Source organism: Scedosporium apiospermum (genome assembly GCF_000732125.1).
Source record: "Scedosporium apiospermum strain IHEM 14462 chromosome Unknown SEQ_SAPIO_0121, whole genome shotgun sequence".
NCBI lineage: Eukaryota > Fungi > Ascomycota > Sordariomycetes > Microascales > Microascaceae > Scedosporium > Scedosporium apiospermum.
The window spans coordinates 854,924-870,842 of record NW_015971822.1 but is presented as its reverse complement, the minus strand read 5'-3'; the positions used below and the strand labels follow the sequence as shown (position 1 = coordinate 870,842).

General features: G+C 51.0%; 4 protein-coding genes across 4 annotated transcripts; 3 read left to right on the top strand and 1 right to left on the bottom strand.

Moving 5' to 3' along the window:
• Positions 1 to 988: 988 nt before the first annotated feature.
• SAPIO_CDS8312 (uncharacterized protein) lies at positions 989 to 6,079 on the top strand (the record flags this gene model as incomplete). The annotated part of the gene is made up of 3 exons (XM_016789973.1): positions 989 to 1,959; positions 2,022 to 2,309; positions 2,365 to 6,079. The coding sequence occupies 3 exons, from the start codon at positions 989 to 991 to the stop codon at positions 6,077 to 6,079; spliced, it is 4,974 nt and encodes a 1,657-aa protein (XP_016640236.1).
• A 2,790-nt stretch (positions 6,080 to 8,869) lies between these two features.
• SAPIO_CDS8311 (Cellulose 1,4-beta-cellobiosidase (non-reducing end)) lies at positions 8,870 to 9,667 on the top strand (the record flags this gene model as incomplete). The annotated part of the gene is made up of 3 exons (XM_016789972.1): positions 8,870 to 8,981; positions 9,045 to 9,108; positions 9,172 to 9,667. The coding sequence occupies 3 exons, from the start codon at positions 8,870 to 8,872 to the stop codon at positions 9,665 to 9,667; spliced, it is 672 nt and encodes a 223-aa protein (XP_016640235.1).
• Positions 9,668 to 10,283: 616 nt separating this feature from the next.
• On the bottom strand, positions 10,284 to 11,286 carry SAPIO_CDS8310 (uncharacterized protein; the record flags this gene model as incomplete). Its single annotated transcript, XM_016789971.1, has 4 exons — positions 10,284 to 10,547; positions 10,621 to 10,742; positions 10,820 to 10,927; positions 10,980 to 11,286. The coding sequence occupies 4 exons, from the start codon at positions 11,284 to 11,286 to the stop codon at positions 10,284 to 10,286; spliced, it is 801 nt and encodes a 266-aa protein (XP_016640234.1).
• A 2,729-nt stretch (positions 11,287 to 14,015) lies between these two features.
• Positions 14,016 to 15,617, top strand: SAPIO_CDS8309 (uncharacterized protein; the record flags this gene model as incomplete). Its single annotated transcript, XM_016789970.1, has 5 exons — positions 14,016 to 14,236; positions 14,457 to 14,647; positions 14,709 to 14,851; positions 14,930 to 15,098; positions 15,166 to 15,617. 5 exons carry the CDS (start codon positions 14,016 to 14,018, stop codon positions 15,615 to 15,617), a joined length of 1,176 nt encoding a protein of 391 aa, XP_016640233.1.
• Positions 15,618 to 15,919: the final 302 nt, after the last annotated feature.

Here is a 15,919-nt window from a genome sequence, read left to right as displayed (position 1 = left end):
GATTCGTCAAACGCCTCTCCATTCCGCAGGTAATGCTCGCATTTCAAGGACCTATCTGATATCACAAACTGGAACATCTCGTTTCGTCTTGTGGCAAAATACATTTTGCGTTGACGTTGTCGCCTTAGTGGCACGACACCCATCTCTTCCACCCTGAGGGAGTTCATTCAGTTTCTCAGGCCGAACACTGGCGCAGAGAAGGGTCCATACCCAAGATTTACTATTTCCCGAATCTTTACCTGTAGAGGCATAGTGTTAGGTGTTGCGATCCCCTCCATAACGGATAGCTGAGCATGCCACGCCAGTGCTGCAGGTATCCCTAGCTGTGGCGTCCTATTCTAACATGGACGAAAATCGACGGGCATGGGTTGAAACTCGCATTGATATATTGCTGCAATACGAGCCTCCTTTACTGTTAAAATACTCTAAATTCCATCATACTGCTCTCGATTCCATCATCTCGCTCACAGCGGCCTCTCCTCATGAGTTCTTTTCGGTACGGTAGAGTCGAGTGCTCAGGGTTCTATCCCACAACATGGCTTTTTTTGTCTGACTACTGCCGATGTCAATACCTTGGCTGTCAATCCATGGTGTTTGTATAATGAGACAAGATGTGGCCCAGCTGAGAGCCCAGCTCTGGCGCCGACGCCATATATGGAACAGATACGAGACGCAAGTTGGGTCCTCAATTTGACGGACTGTACATCGGCGTTTAATACATCGTGAAGCCATGAGAGGCTTCTCTAGTGTAACTCCCCGATTTTGCATATAGCCCCTTGTCCATCCTCCTACGGTCGCTCATTTTTTCCCATCTCAGCCGGGCCAGCATCAGTTCCGTTCCTTACAGTTCGTCGTTCTCTCTCGCTCCGAATCCCCGAGTCCTGCGTCCAGGACCTGCCACTCTTTTCACCTTGTCTGCAACTAGCAGAAACTGCATTGTGCTTCTTTTCTTCTCTCTTTTCAAGTAGTATTAGTCTTCTTCGCCACTATGGTGTCTATCCCTCACACCGAGCTCGCTGCCGCCATAGCAGAGCTCCCAAATTCGGTGGATAACGATACCAAGTCAACCTCTCAATTTAAAACCGTTCTAGACGCCGTTAACCGAGATCCGTCTGGCCTGTTGACATCTCTTTCGGCCCTATCAGTGAACTCTGAGAAGGGGCTAGCGCTGCTGTCTCTATTACTGAGTGAGACCCGCGGCAAGCTGCCAGTACTTGACCTCTTGCGATGCTATGGCCAAATACGCAAGGGCATGCCGGAGCCTGTCAAAGCAGGCAGAGTCCCCCAGGTGACGCAAAAGCTCGAAGAGGTTGTCAAAGCGATCCACGACAGCTACGAATGCCTGTCCGACCTCATCGAAGAGTCAAACAGACCAGTTCTTTTCTCACCGGAGGGCTCCCCAGCTGTCACTCACACAGCGCTAAAGAAGTCCATACGAGAATTTCGACTTCCCCTGCAAAAGGGCGATGATAAAAGTCCTGTCGTCGCTGTCGCCATCCCTAATGGTTCCCTCCTCGCGGCCACCTGCGTCTCTGTAACGGCCCACTTTGCGGCGGCACCCATCAACCCGTCTGTCGGTGCGGAGCAGTTCCGTGCGGACGTGGAGCAGGTCCGGGCTAAATGTATCCTTACTACCCCTGAAGTGGCTGAGAGACTTGGACTCGGAGATGGTTGGGTCTCTGAGCGGAACATAGAAGTATTCTATGCCGACTTCACTTCTTCGCAAACACTTGGCATCACTAAGCAGGATGGCACTCCCATCTCAGCCGAGAGCCAACACTTCCAACCAAATAAAGGCTCAGATATCTGCTTGATGCTCTTTACTAGCGGCACCTCTGGAACAAAGAAGATCGTGCCTCTTACGATGCATCTCGTTATATTTGGCGCGATGTTGGTCATTGATAGCTGGGGCCTGTCTTCTTCTGATATTTGCCTGAACATGATGCCCCTGTTCCACATGTAAGTGAATCCAGACATCGAAATCTATGTGTCTTCAATTTTAGAGCTAATAAGGACGATAGTGGCGGCCTTCTACGAAATATATTCGCTTCGGTGTTATCTGGAGGCGCAACAATCTGCTGCCCAGCTTTTGACCCTGGCCTCTTCTGGACTATGGTTGAGAAGCTATCTCCGACGTGGTACTACGCGTCACCCACCATGCACTCTGTTATCCTTTCATCCGCGCCCGAAAACCACGACAGCCGATTCAGACTGATTTGCAATGCCGCTGGTGGTCTGCTCCCCTCATTAGCACTCCGGTTACGAGATGTATTCAAATGCACTGTCCTTCCCAGCTATGGCATGACAGAGTAAGTCTATTGACAAAGATGTTACTATCACAGAAAGATCCTAACCCCGGTTCAGGTGTATGCCTATCTCAACACCTCCGCTCACCTATCAACTTGATCGGACGGGAACCTCCGGAATAGCTACAGGTCCCGATCTTTCCGTACTCGATGGCAATGACAGGCCGCTTCCTCCACTTTCTGTCGGTAGGGTATGCGTACGGGGAGAACCGGTCTCTTATGGGTACCTTCGAGATGACAATATCCTGGACAAGAGCGCCTTCACCAAAGATGGATGGTTCGACACTGGAGACATGGGATACATGGATTCCGACGGATACCTCTACATCACAGGACGCAATAAAGAGGTCATCAATCGTGGAGGAGAAATTATCTCACCTTTCGAGGTCGAAAATGCTATTGTTGGTGCCGCCAAACAGCCCGACTCACCAATTTATGGACGGGTAACAGAGGCTCTCGCTTTTTCAGTCCAACACGACATTCTTCAGGAGGTGGTCGGAATTGTGTTGGTCACACCACATGGAAAGCCAAGGGTTGATCTCAAGATTCTTCAAGAAGCACTCAAGTCTGCCCTGCAGCAAGCGAAGTGGCCGTCGATCGTTATATATATGGACGGCCTCCCGAAACGGAATAATAAAGTGCTCAGAATCAAGTTGGCTGAGCGTTTGTCCCTCCCCACATTTACCGACGACACGCCCTACCATGATAGGCACTGGGAAGCAGTCTGTCCTGCGGATGAAACTGATTTGTCTGTTAAGATCGAGGCTAGCAAGTGCCCCGTGAAAGAAATCCCTGTTACCTTGGCCCTCAAAGACAGCCTTCCAGAGTGTGCACGTCTCGATGTGTATGTGCGGACTAACTCCCAACAAGGGTGGCTTGAAGTCGTGGTAGCACCAGAAGACACCGGGCCTATCGAAAATCTGTCTATTATACGCTCTGAGATGGAGAAAAATTGGCTCGATAAGGTGGCCGAGAAGATCGACAACTACTTGGTACCACGGCGGATCCATTGGCTGTCCCAGCCCCTTCCTAGAGCCGCCGAAGACCCTGCGCTTGTGGATGTTTCCGCGTTGGAGATCATCCTTCATGAGATGCAGCAAAAGGATGCCAACCAACTGCTCCACACCACTGAGGGCAGAGTTATCACGAAGTTTGCCGAAATCATCCAATGTGACTTGTCTCTCGTAAAACCAGATCTCGACTTCTTCTCCATCGGTGGTGATTCCCTCAAAGCCGGAAAACTCATGACGGGCCTTAGGTCTGAGTTTAACGTCACTGTGCCAATCAGCATCATATTCAGTGACGGTACTCCTCGAGTTATTGCGAAGTACATTGACGAATGCCGCTCTAGGACCCCAAGCATAACGTCTGGCAAGGGGGAGAAGCTACCTGGCTGTGAGAAAACGCACAGCTCCACTCGGCCGTGGCTTATGCTCCTTCAACTCCTACCTATGGTGGTGATCTATCCTTTCCGCCGAGCGTTGCAATGGACCCTCTTCATGGTGGCTCTAAGCTACACGCAGCCGTGGCGAACGAACAACTGGATGATGGGACGATTGTTCAATTTGACTGTGTCTATTCTCTTTGGGCAGGTTGTTCTCAGATTGGTCATCCCCTGGCTCGGCATCCTCTCCAAATGGATTCTCATCGGCCGGTACAAGGAGGGCCTGTATCCCATGTGGGGTCAGTATCATACACGATGGTGGCTGGTCCAGAAGATTGTGGATATATGCGGTCCAGGATGCTTCTCGTGGTCCGGCTACACTCGAATACTTTACTACCGCTTGTTGGGGGCCAAGATTGGCAAGAACGTAACCTTGTCAAAGGTGAGGATGGGAGAGTGGGACCTTGTCAAGATTGGTGACAATGCAGTTCTCGAAGGCTGTATTTGCCGTCCGTTCGGTGCCGAAAGAAATACCTCGATGTATCTTGGACGGATCGTCGTTGGGAAGAATGCCACAGTTGGCGTTGCCTCCATAATTGCCCCTGGTACCGAGATCCCAGACAATACCTGCGTCGGACCCAACTCATCTAGCTGGGAGCTTGAAGACGCCTCCGAGGAGAACCGCAACATCCTCTCTTCCAAACGGCCCAAGGCCCACTGGATTTTAGTTTTATTATTCACAATTCCTCTCCAGATTCTGTCTTGGCTCCTTGCTCTCCTTCCCTGGATTGCAGGTCTACTTGGTCTGGTTATCACATCACCCGCCCACTCTGAGAATGCGCTCTACGAGATTATTGTCTGGTTTTCAGAGGCTGAGAGAGTTGGCTTCCACTACCTTGCCTTAGTCCTTCGCGCCGCCCTTAGCCCGTTCGTTGCCTTTGGTGTTGCCGTTTCAGTCAAATGGGTGCTAGATATACTGTTCGGTGAGCTTCGACCTGGCACAGCCAAGGGTCGCAGCCAAATTTCCATCTGGCGGGCAGAATTGATGAGGACCTTGATGCCGCCAGCCAGTCTCCACGATATGACTGAAATGATGGGCCAGCACTACGAGGGAACCTCAATTGCGGTGCGTCTCCTTGGTGGCAAGGTTGGACAGAGAGTTTATTGGCCTGGAACTGGGCCTGCAGTGGGTGATTACCATCTAATCAATGTTGGCGATGATGTTGTCTTTGGCTCTCGAAGCCACATGATCACATCCGATGGCACCGGTTCGGAACCCATCATCATCGGTAACAACGCAATGATTGCGGATCGTGTGTGCCTGCTTCCTGGTGTCAGTATCGGCGATGGCACGACGATGGGCTCCGGATCTTTGACTCGGCGCGACCAGACGTACTCGCCGGGTGGCACGTATGTTGGCTCTAAAGGAGGAGATGCAGTCTGTCTTACTCTCACGCGCCCCAATTCCGTAGCAGATTTCCTCAAGTCGAGTGAGAAGTCGGCAAGCGCGAAAAGTTCTCCGCGTACAAGTATTCACGAAGTCAAGGAATCGGAAGACACCGAGGCGTCGCCCTTTGGCCGCGCGTTCTACTTCAAGAAAGCACCCTACCGTGTCTGGAGTCCTTTTACCATCTTCTGTTACTCGAGTTTCCTTACGGTCATCACTAGATTTTACTGGAATGTGCCGAGCATTACTTCAATCCAGTTCACAAATCTGCTATTCAGGGAGGCACCTAATGTGGTGGGTATGAAGTTACAGTTTCATTGGGCCGACCCTTTTATCCTCCTCGGATGGACGACAGCTTTTGTTGCCGCTCTCACCACCATACAAGCCATCGTCGCCCTTCTGGCGGTCATTGCGAGCAAGTGGATCCTCTTAGGCCGTCGACGGCCGGGGAACTACGATTGGGACAAGAGTTCCTACTGCCAACGCTGGCAGCTTTTCCTCGCCATTGAGCGGCTTCGAAGGACCTGCTACCGCGGTTCGGGTATCTTGGGTATGTTGACGGGCACTCACTGGATCGTGATGTACTACCGTGCGCTGGGAGCCAAAATTGGCAAGGACTGCGCGCTCTTCGCCAACGGCAGCCCCAGTTTGTACTTCACAGAGCCGGACCTCCTAACTCTCGGCAACCGCGTGGTGGTTGACGACGCTAGTCTCGTCGGACACATCAACACGCGCGGCAAGTTTGATCTCAATAAGCTGTCTGTCGGAAACCGGTGTGTGTTGCGCACTGGAAGCCGGTTGCTCTCTGGGGCTCATATGCTTGATGACGCCTGCCTTATGGAACATACTCTTGTTATGGGTGGAGATGTTGTCGGTGAGGGCGAGACCCTTCAAGGATGGCCCGCTGGTGTGTTCAATGGGAGGCGAGTCAAGGGCTTTTAAAGCCGGCTAGGTAGGCTTTGCCTACCTCTCGTTTACTTTTCCCGGCTTTGGGTTTCAGGGTGTCTTCTCATCTTAGAGAGTCCCGCTCCTTTCCATCCATTCTGTTACCCTTCTTTGCGCACTCACTTTCGGGACTCGAGCTGGGGAGTGGAACTTCCTGGTTTCCAACTTGACCGAGCTTTCGATCTTACTTCCTTTTGTTACGAACATAGAATGCACCGACTTACACAATCTTGCCCTCATCTAATATGCCCCCAATTCCAACCCCGTTCGTACACTTGGTCTGAACCATCAATTCTCTCCCTTTTTCTAGTTATTAAGTCTAGTTTTTTGTGTATATGGTTTACCCGGTATCTCACATATTATAAGAACTTATATTTAGACACCTACGGAACCAGATTAGATTACGTTTTCCCGTGTTGTTTTCTGTTTGGTAATAGAGCCCTGTCCGATAGTCTCATTATATGATGATGAAGAACTGGAACAGTTATCGAAGTGGACTAACTGGAATTGCATCGTCTGCCCTGCCTCTTTCCGCCGGGTGCTTTCTCACCTCGTTTGTTGCTATTGCGAACTCTGGTCTGCATACACCCGGACCTCCGCGCCGTAAACCACGGTTGAGACGTAATCCCAACAACGCATCTGCGAGGAGGAACCTCTTTATATCACGCTATCTCTGCAGGTACTTTCCGGTAAAGGAGGGTTGAAGCATCTGGGCCGAGACGGGTGAGGTGGGAGCATTCGCCGGTCTTGGCTGCAACGCGGAGGGTAGTGCCAGGAACGAGTTCGGGTTCGTGTCCACAATGCCCGCTGCCCGCTGTCCCTCCGCCATTGTGGTTCTCCCGTTCGGTTACAAACATGGCCAGTGTTACATCGGAAGAAGCTTAAAAAGAGAGCTTAATCCCATGAGAACGAGACGCAAACGAGAACATGTGGCTCGGGAGTTGAAGTGAAACGAATGGGTGGACTGGAGGGAAACATTGAACACTCCACTTGCTCAATCGTGCAAATATTCATGATCAGAGCATACTTTGAATATCCAGGAACCGAAGAAGAAGACAAACAAAAGAGGAAAGCAATCTGTTAATGAAAATGAAAACGTGCTAAGAAGCTTCAGGGCGGGATTCTTTACCCGGCGCACTCACCCAGATGAAGGGACCCAAACTTCGGCAGCCCCTGCTTCTTCATCCAAGCTTACACCATTTGCATTTAGTCCTGGTCCCTTATTTTTGGTGTCCCGAACTATTCTTATTCAAAGATGTGTCGTACGGCCAACTGCAGGTACTCGGGTTTCGGATTTTCTTTATAGTTTGCAATTTGGCTTTGCGTTCGACTTACACGAGCTGAACGATCCCCGCTCCTGACACCTTACGCAGCCCCAATATACCAATTCTCATCAATTATCTATGGGCTAAGTAGCTTTCTTATCAGGTTGAGAAGAAACGGGATCTACGGTCGATATTTGGCTGATGAAGCTTATACCGGGCCTTGTGAGGTGACCACATCTCATCCCGCAGTGGGAGTGCCCAGAACCGTCCTCGTTGACGGGCGAATAAGATATCCAGAACACCCTTTGCTCCTACAGTTTTATTCCGGATTGGAGCGGGAATGCCGTGTATCCCTTTTCATGAAGCACATTGAGTCCGGCTTTATTCCGTTCGGCGGGAAACATCGGCAGCCCAGCCTCGAAGATCGAGTTGGCCACCCGGTATGTAAGACTAGGCGACTCACGTTGCCACTATATGGTAAAGGTTAGGAGCTTGTGCATATACGCTAATACCGTGATATGCTTTATGTTTCCGGGCTTTTCCAAATATAGATCCAAACCTCGTGTTTGCTTCGATAGTGAAAAGGAGATCGCTTCGTTCTCCGAGAAGAAACGGATTGGACACTAAATTTGGGTCCTAGAATGGAATAATAATGCCTGGACTCAATTTTAGATGTGCATTTGGTGATTCTAACGCAGCATGGGTGTATCTTGTCATCCCTACGCCTGGCTTCTCCGTACGATGCGCGAAAGCAAATCGGTTTCATAACTACCGCAAACCAGACGAGCAGTCACATCATCGAGTTACCAAGTGTACGGGTTCCTAGAAATGAAGAAGAAATAAGCATCTCTAAGAAGGGGTATTCGGGTGGAACTCCACCAACCCTTGCTATACTCAAAGGCATGAAGCTTACCCTCATCGATCTCTACCGTCCTACGCATACTCGTAGTCCCCTACTATAAAGAAGCGAGCGAATTAAAAAAGAGGGACGCAAGCGGGAAAAGACGAATCCCGGCACCGAGGATCCTATCACTTGGGCAAAATTCCCGGGAAGCAACCGGCTTAAATAGGATTTGCTAGTCTAGAATTGACATGCGATTCTCGCTTCTTCGTCTGGGCTGGCCAGCCCAATGAATGATAACTGCCCTGGGCTAATGGATCGAACAGGTGAGATGACTGCACCGCGGGAAACCGGCTTGAAAGCGGAAAAGGAGACATTCATGCTGTGGCGATCTGAACCTGGGCGTGAGGGAGGAGCGGAAGAAGATGGGATTTGGGATAGCGGGAGGAGATGCCGTTCCTTGAAATAGAACTACGGTAGATTGATGAAGCTTTCGAGAGAGTGAAGTAGACGGACATACAAAAGGTGAAGGAATCCCGCTTTCTATTCTGATCGGATGGGAGCTGGATCGATGTGTATTTACTCTACATCTCCTACATCTGCCCAGAGCTCTCTTTAGATCCTCCATCGGCATCCCATAGGCTTCTACCTGGGAACGTCTTCGTGACAAGCTTGAGAAAGATGAGGCAAACCTCAATACTTGCCCTCCTTGTCCTCGCCACAAGTGTGAGTGCGCAGACGGGGACGCCCACAATACCGGCCGAAGATGCCTTGCAGACCCATTATGGACAATGTAAGTCCCAATCGATAATTTACAGTTTGATGAACCAGTTTCCTAACCGACGATGCCTCCTAGGTGGTGGTGATGGTTGGGACGGTCCCAGCGAATGTGAACCAGACCTCTACTGCTACGTAGACGAGTATGAATGTTCCGGACTCTACTTCACACTTCGAAAGTCCGGCTAATGGCCCTGGTTTAATAGCGAATGGTATTCTCAATGTCTCAAAGTAGGCGAGGTAATTAACAAGAATACCGATCCTGAGGAGCCGGAAGATGCTGCTCCTCCCGCCAACCTCCCTGATCCTCCTGCCAGTTTCCCCGATCCTCCCTCCGGATCCTCTGATCCCCCCTTCCAGGGAGTTCCTGACAGTCCAATTGGCAACTCCCCTGACGCTCCTGATGATGGCTTCCCACAGCCTCCCAATAATCAGTTCCCGCCGGGCAACAACCAACCCAACCAGCCTGACCAACCCCCCTTGGACGACATCCCCGATGGCCGGATCATCGACTCGCCTCCCATCGTCGGTGGCGGTAACCCGAATCTTCCTTCACCTGATGATGGTAGAGTCACTACGACGCAATTCGGCGTGGGTGCTCCAACGGCTATTGTCGTGACGAGCTTTGTCACTGTCACGGCCCCTGGTGGAGGTGGCTCTGCACCGCCGACCGGAGTTCCGGATTCGCCTTTTGGGAAATAGGCAGGAGGGCGTTTTTGAGGACGGATGAGGCGATAAGATAGGAGGTATAAAAGGGCATGATTGGAGACGCTGTCTGCCAATCATGGTGGTTTACCAGGTGTTTTTATTCGGATCGTACACAACTTTTAATTCTGAGATTTACTTCGTATACAGCTTTTACCACCTAGAGCTGGCTAGCCGTTAAGATATTGGCCCGTGAACTGGGAATGTTGACCCCCAAGTGAGGTGAAGAGAGCGGAACCGTGTTCCGGTTCCAACGGAGAGTAAGGCATTCTGAAATACACTTTCTTAAACCTGGGGAAGTAAACAACATACTGATCTGTTTGGAGAAGTTCATCGCTGATATGATATACGAGGAAATGCCTCGAGCCATTCTATTGAGGCTAGAACCAACCACCCAACGCCCCGTTTCCCGCAGCCTATATATCAAATTCCCACGAAATCAAACAGACGCCCCAAAAACGCCAGTCCCGACTCTTTCTCCTCTAGGATAGACTCTAGGATAGATGAGACACCAGGAGAGCCTGACCTCTTTCAACCATACCAAGCATAAGATTGTTTTCCCCGGCCATCTTCCATATTTTCCTATCGGCTCATACTCTAGATAGTGTCGCCTCTAAATCCACACCTCATCGTTCGCCCTCGCAGCCTCCAGGTATTCGTAAATCTCGTCGTAGTCCTTGCAGACGTGCTGGGCTCCCCACCCGTCACTGCCGCCGCGCTCGCCCTCGGGGAACGTAGTCTCTTGGCCCTCGAGGGCAACGTCGCCGCAACACATGATACTTTGGCGAAGATATTCGAAACAATGCTGGACATGCCACTCGTTGTGTTTTACTTGCCAATCTAAAGAAAGGCGAGTGTACGAGTCGATGATGGAGTGCTGTTGATAAATGGGTTAGCTGGGGCTTCCCCAAGGCTATGACCGACCGAAATCAATAACTGTGTAGACGTACAAGGCAGTGGAGTTGATGGGTCATGGATGTCGTAAAGACGGTCTTGTTCACGAAGTCGTCGAGCGGGACGGGAAGGTTGTCATATTCTTCTGGATTCTGCATCTCCAAGAAACCGAGGCCCTCTTTGACATGCTGTTAGTCTCGCTTCCAAATCCGGCGATCCGCATGTCCAATTTCACTCTGCACTGAAAAAACATACTCGGTACGAGATCTAGCCATTTCCTGTGCGTTTTCGCTCTGAAAAACTTGGCGGTATGTATGGGAATATACTCGTCGTTGAATTCAAAGGTGACGATCTTCTGGGAGACTTGGAAGGGTGTCAGTTGCATAGAAACAGGCTCGGAGCTTCACTAACATACATCTCGGAGCGAACCCAGTGATATCACCCGCCAGCTCTGGCTTCTGGGAGTCGTAAGTGCTCTGCCGCCGCTGGACGAGGAGGACGACGACGGTGATGACGAGGCCGATTTCCATAAGCCACCGAATTGGCTTCAACTTCTCAATGGCCGAAAGAAACCTGGCTTTCCTACTTCTGGGTGGTCCATCATAGCCTTCTTTCCACTGCATGGGGTCCTCATCGTCCATGAAAGGTATCGTCACATCCGAGCTCGAGTCATCGTGGACATCCTCAGCCGCCTGGAGCTGCTCATATGGTCCTTTCGCCATCTTCGAGGTTATTGCCTAGTCCCACCTGATTGATTTCCGGACTCTGAGCTAGATGGAAGTGTTCGAACTGCATCTACCGACCGTGCTGGTGGGTCGAGGTTTCAGTTTGCAGAAATAAAAAAAAAAAAACGTAGACCAACCTCGACGAGAAGGTCCCTACTGGATATTTTAAGTGTCCTGGATGACGAGGTCACCGCCCCAGCGCCACGCGGGCTTTGAAACGCTGGCTCATCCCATGTTCAATTCCCCTCCACAGGTTGTCTTGCGATAACGCTGCGCTGCGCACATTTCTGTAACGAGGGGTGTTTCGGCGACCTCGCGGATCCAGGACCACGGCCTAAGCTTATTCCTCCCAAAACAACAAGTCGAACCACAACTTCTTCGTAGATAATCAGCACATTCACGATGAGTTTGTTTGAGCAGGCTTAAAATAACTCTCTTTCTGGGACATGGGTATGAGCAAGCGATTGGTGTGTTGTTGTGGTCTCTGGTCGAACCTGGCACTGCATTTAATTTGAAGCTTGAAATATTTATCACTCCGAGAGTATGTGGATCGAAATACAAAATTTTGGAGGAGAGAGAGAGTCTCAACCACATTATTTTTCCATGATAAAAAGCGCCGTTCTCTTATAGACCGTGGTCGATGAAGGTCTTCATGAAGTCCAAAGCTAGAAGGGATTGCGAAGTCGCAAAAAAAGGAAGGAATATAATTGATTAGCTAATCAAAGAAGTCCTGGGCAGCTATGCCTAAGTTTCAAGGCTAAAAGCGCTCATGAACAACTCATTTCAAGACCCTCGCCAACGGCAACGGCCACGGCACTCCAACAGGACAATGTGACAGACACCCGATGACAAAGACGGAGAAGTGCTGACTGGTGGAAGCGGAACGAACTTGGCTTCGTACAGAAACTCCTTGAATTCCTCCTCTTCAGATTGGGCTTTGTCCAGAAATGCTAGACACGAAAGCCATGGTACCAGCTTGAGGAGATATTAGCCGCCGAACGCAGACGTAAAGCCTCATTTGAGGCTTTCTTGTTCACCGGGGAAGCATCTTCCGCCCGCGCATGGGATTTCCGGTCGAATGCTCTCGTGTCAAGTTCGGGGAACGGAGATTGGCGGACCAAGTGTCCATCAACGAACGACAAGTTATGGGCCAAGATGTGATCCCAAATTTTACAAAAAGCATCAATATTATATCGCCATCTCCATAACTCCTGTGCGTTATGCGACCCCGGTGGAGGATCGTGATCCAATTCTTCCGATTTTACGAATGGGAAGTCTTGGTTGGTATTCGCAACCAACCGATTGGCCATCAATATTTCCCTGCCCACCCCTTTAGATGCCGAAGTTAATAGTAAATGCCAGCTATGAATATATTGCCGTCCCTCGCCATCGCCTCGATATTAACGTTCCACGTAAGCTGGGGAGTACCATATGGGATTGTACTTTGTTTCCATCCTAAAACGGATTCTTGGGAGGATTGTGGCCTGATATTGGCTTCCGCTCTGTTTCGAGAACATTGTCGAGCTTCTCGCGGGGGCCGCCTGCTCTTAAGGCTTTTTCCGAGCGTCTTGATATGCGCTTAGAGATGGTATAACTATGAATGGAGAGAGAAAGAGGATTGGCCATCCGCCGAAGGAAGCACCCCGACCATGGCCGACTTACGCTTGGAATCACAAGTGCTCACTCGTCCGGAATGAAGATCGATTTGTAGAAGTTCTCCGCAGGTGACGGGTCCACTTGATATGAAGGACGGCGTCAGACTGTCAGAGTCGCCTCGCCGCCCGGAGGACGAACGGTGCTGGGACTATTGAAACAACCTGACCTGTTCCCCGGTGGCGAAGGTCCAAGAGTCCTTATACTCATCTTCTTTCTAATGACCTTCCACGGTTCTCTCCCAATATACGTGAAGAGCACGCCCAATGTTGCATGATGCAACCTGACAACACACCCACAATCCCGATGCCATCCATCCGCGAATCCTTTAGTAATTCATCATCAGTGATAGGAGAGGATAACCTCCCCGGTAAGCGGGCCCGTCCTTCATCAAGATATGCTCCGCGATGTCACCGTGACACCGGAATGCACGTCGAGAAAAGTTTCTTTCCACCTGCCCCCCTACCTCAAAGCCCCCATCACTGCCTCGTCTCGAACAGAAACGTCATCTCTCAATATGGGTAAACAAAACCTTCTTGACCCTTGCATCCTCTTTCTCCCCGCAAAATAGCGAGACCAAGACCCCTTGACCTAAGTTCCGGCTCTTCCCCCACTTTAGCCGCCATTGCACTAATGACAGCCAACGTATTGCAAACGCTCTGTCAAGGATGCCAATCCCGGGATTGTTCGAAGCTGACGACAGTTGTGTTTCCTTTAATCACTAAGATGGGTCCATTCTTAGATGGATGCTTTATTGATCCAACTATATGCAAGGCCTTTCGAAGGAAAATATCGCAGGCGTATAGTAGCGCGTGATATGTGTGATACTGTCAATAGTGATCTCGATGCGGCCGTCGCCGCGTCGGTGGCGGAACCACTTTTTGTTCCTCAAAAAGTATAGAAAAAGAAGTATAACCTCGCTGCCTCCATCGAGGAATGTCTTTGTCCTTTCTCTCCTCTTCTCTCGTATTCATCTCCAGATCAATCCCTCGTCCTCTCCACCCTACTCGGGTTGTTGTGTGTGGGTTCCATTCTTCGTCTTAACCATCTCCCTCCCGTGATCCATCAGACCTATGCAGCTCAAGAGTCTCTTGGTGCAGCTTATGGCTGCTGCACCGCTGGTGCTCGCCCATCCCCACGGATCCGTCGAGCCACAGCACGCCGCGAAGCCACTTCCCCGGGGTCTTGGCCACTGCAACGCCCACTTTAAGAGGAGCGGTATCTCCAAGAGGGCCGCCGAAAGGCATATGGCTGAGGTTGACAATCTGAAGAAGGAGCGCGGTCTCGAGCATGTGTAAGTTTTCCTCCTTCCCCCCATTTTCTCCTCGGGTTACAACACATCCCTTTCTTGGATGAGAAAAGTAGTGTGAAAATGAATAGGTCGTTTCACATATACCGTGCGGTGGATCCCGCGACTGCATGAGTGATAAGACGACCGGGAGTCTTGGCAGTGGGGTGCCAGAGGCGGAGAGCGTAAAGGTGTCAACAACTAACCCGTCCGAAAAACCCTCTAGGCCAACCATCCACCGCCGACAGTTTGGTGGTTTCCCCGGATTCGGAGGTGGTGATCCCGCTAGAATCGAGGAGGTTCTCGGCACGAACCACAAGTCCGACTCCGAAATCACCCTGGAGACGGATCCTGTTGAGCTCTTTGCCGATGCCGGCTCTTGTGTCTTGTCCCCTGAGGTGACCGAAGGCCCTCTCTGTAAGTTTCTTTATGAATGATAACAGCCATTGTCGTTTGAGCGTCGACTTACACGACTTAGACGTCCGTGGCGAGCAGGTCCGAAAGGATGTCACCGATGGTGAGGGTGGTGTCAAGATGAGGTTGGCTATCCAGGTTGTTGATGTTGAGACCTGCGAACCCGTGCCCGATCTCTGGATCGATCTCTGGAGCTGTAACTCCACTGTAAGTTTGCGACATAAAACCCGACAACTGTTCCCCGATGAATTTTGATAAACGGAAATTAACATTGAGATTTTCTAGGGTGTTTATGGTGGTGTCTTGTACTATCCGGGCAATGGTGACCCGAACGACGAGTCCATCATCAACGCCACTGCTCTCCGTGGTCTTCAGCCTACGGATTCCGACGGAATTGCCCTCTTCGATACTCTTGTTCCTGGCCATTACGAGGGCCGTACCAACCATGTCCACGGTAAGTAACTGTCCCCCGTTCCGGTGAGCAGAGTAGTGAACTCTAACACCACACTTTCCCCCGTCAGCCATGGTCCACCACGGCGCCACCAAACTAGAAAACGGCACCATCACTGGCGGCCGCGTCTCTCACATCGGCCAGCTGTACTTCGACGACGAGCTCCTCGAACTCGTCGAAAAGACCTCCGTCTACGCCGTCAACACCCAAGCCTGGACCCGCAACAACGTCGACATACTCTTCGGCCAGGGCACCTCCGGAGGCGACGACCCCATCGTCCGCTACGCGCAGCTCGGCGACGACATCGAGAACGGCATCTTTGCTTGGATGCGGTTCGGCGTCGATGTCTCCGCTTCGAGGAACTATAACCCCGCCGCGTACAAGGACGAAACTGGTGGCCACCAGAACCCCACAGGCCCTGTGCAGCCCGGTGGTGCTGGCGGCGGCTTCGGCGGTGGTTTTGGAGGAGGTGGTGGATTCCCTGGGTTCCCTGGCGGTGGTGGCGGTGGTGGTTTCCCATAGGGGAGAAGTAAAGGGATTAGGGGGATTAGGGGGATTATGAGACGTCTGGTGCAGAAAGAGTCGGGATAGCGGACGCTAATGGGATGAAACTGCTGATATTGCCGATTCTGTTTACAAAATGTATGGGAAAGAATGTCATTGATCCTGTTAGAGAACAAGTTTTTGTCGTTGAATTCTATTCATGTACGTTATTCTACCATAAGCTACTCAAAAGAAGCGACTGTCGTTACCGGAAAATCGAGGGATCGCAATCGAAGCGATCTGTGCAACTCTACGAGACCACGTGTGCAAGACCTGGAAGA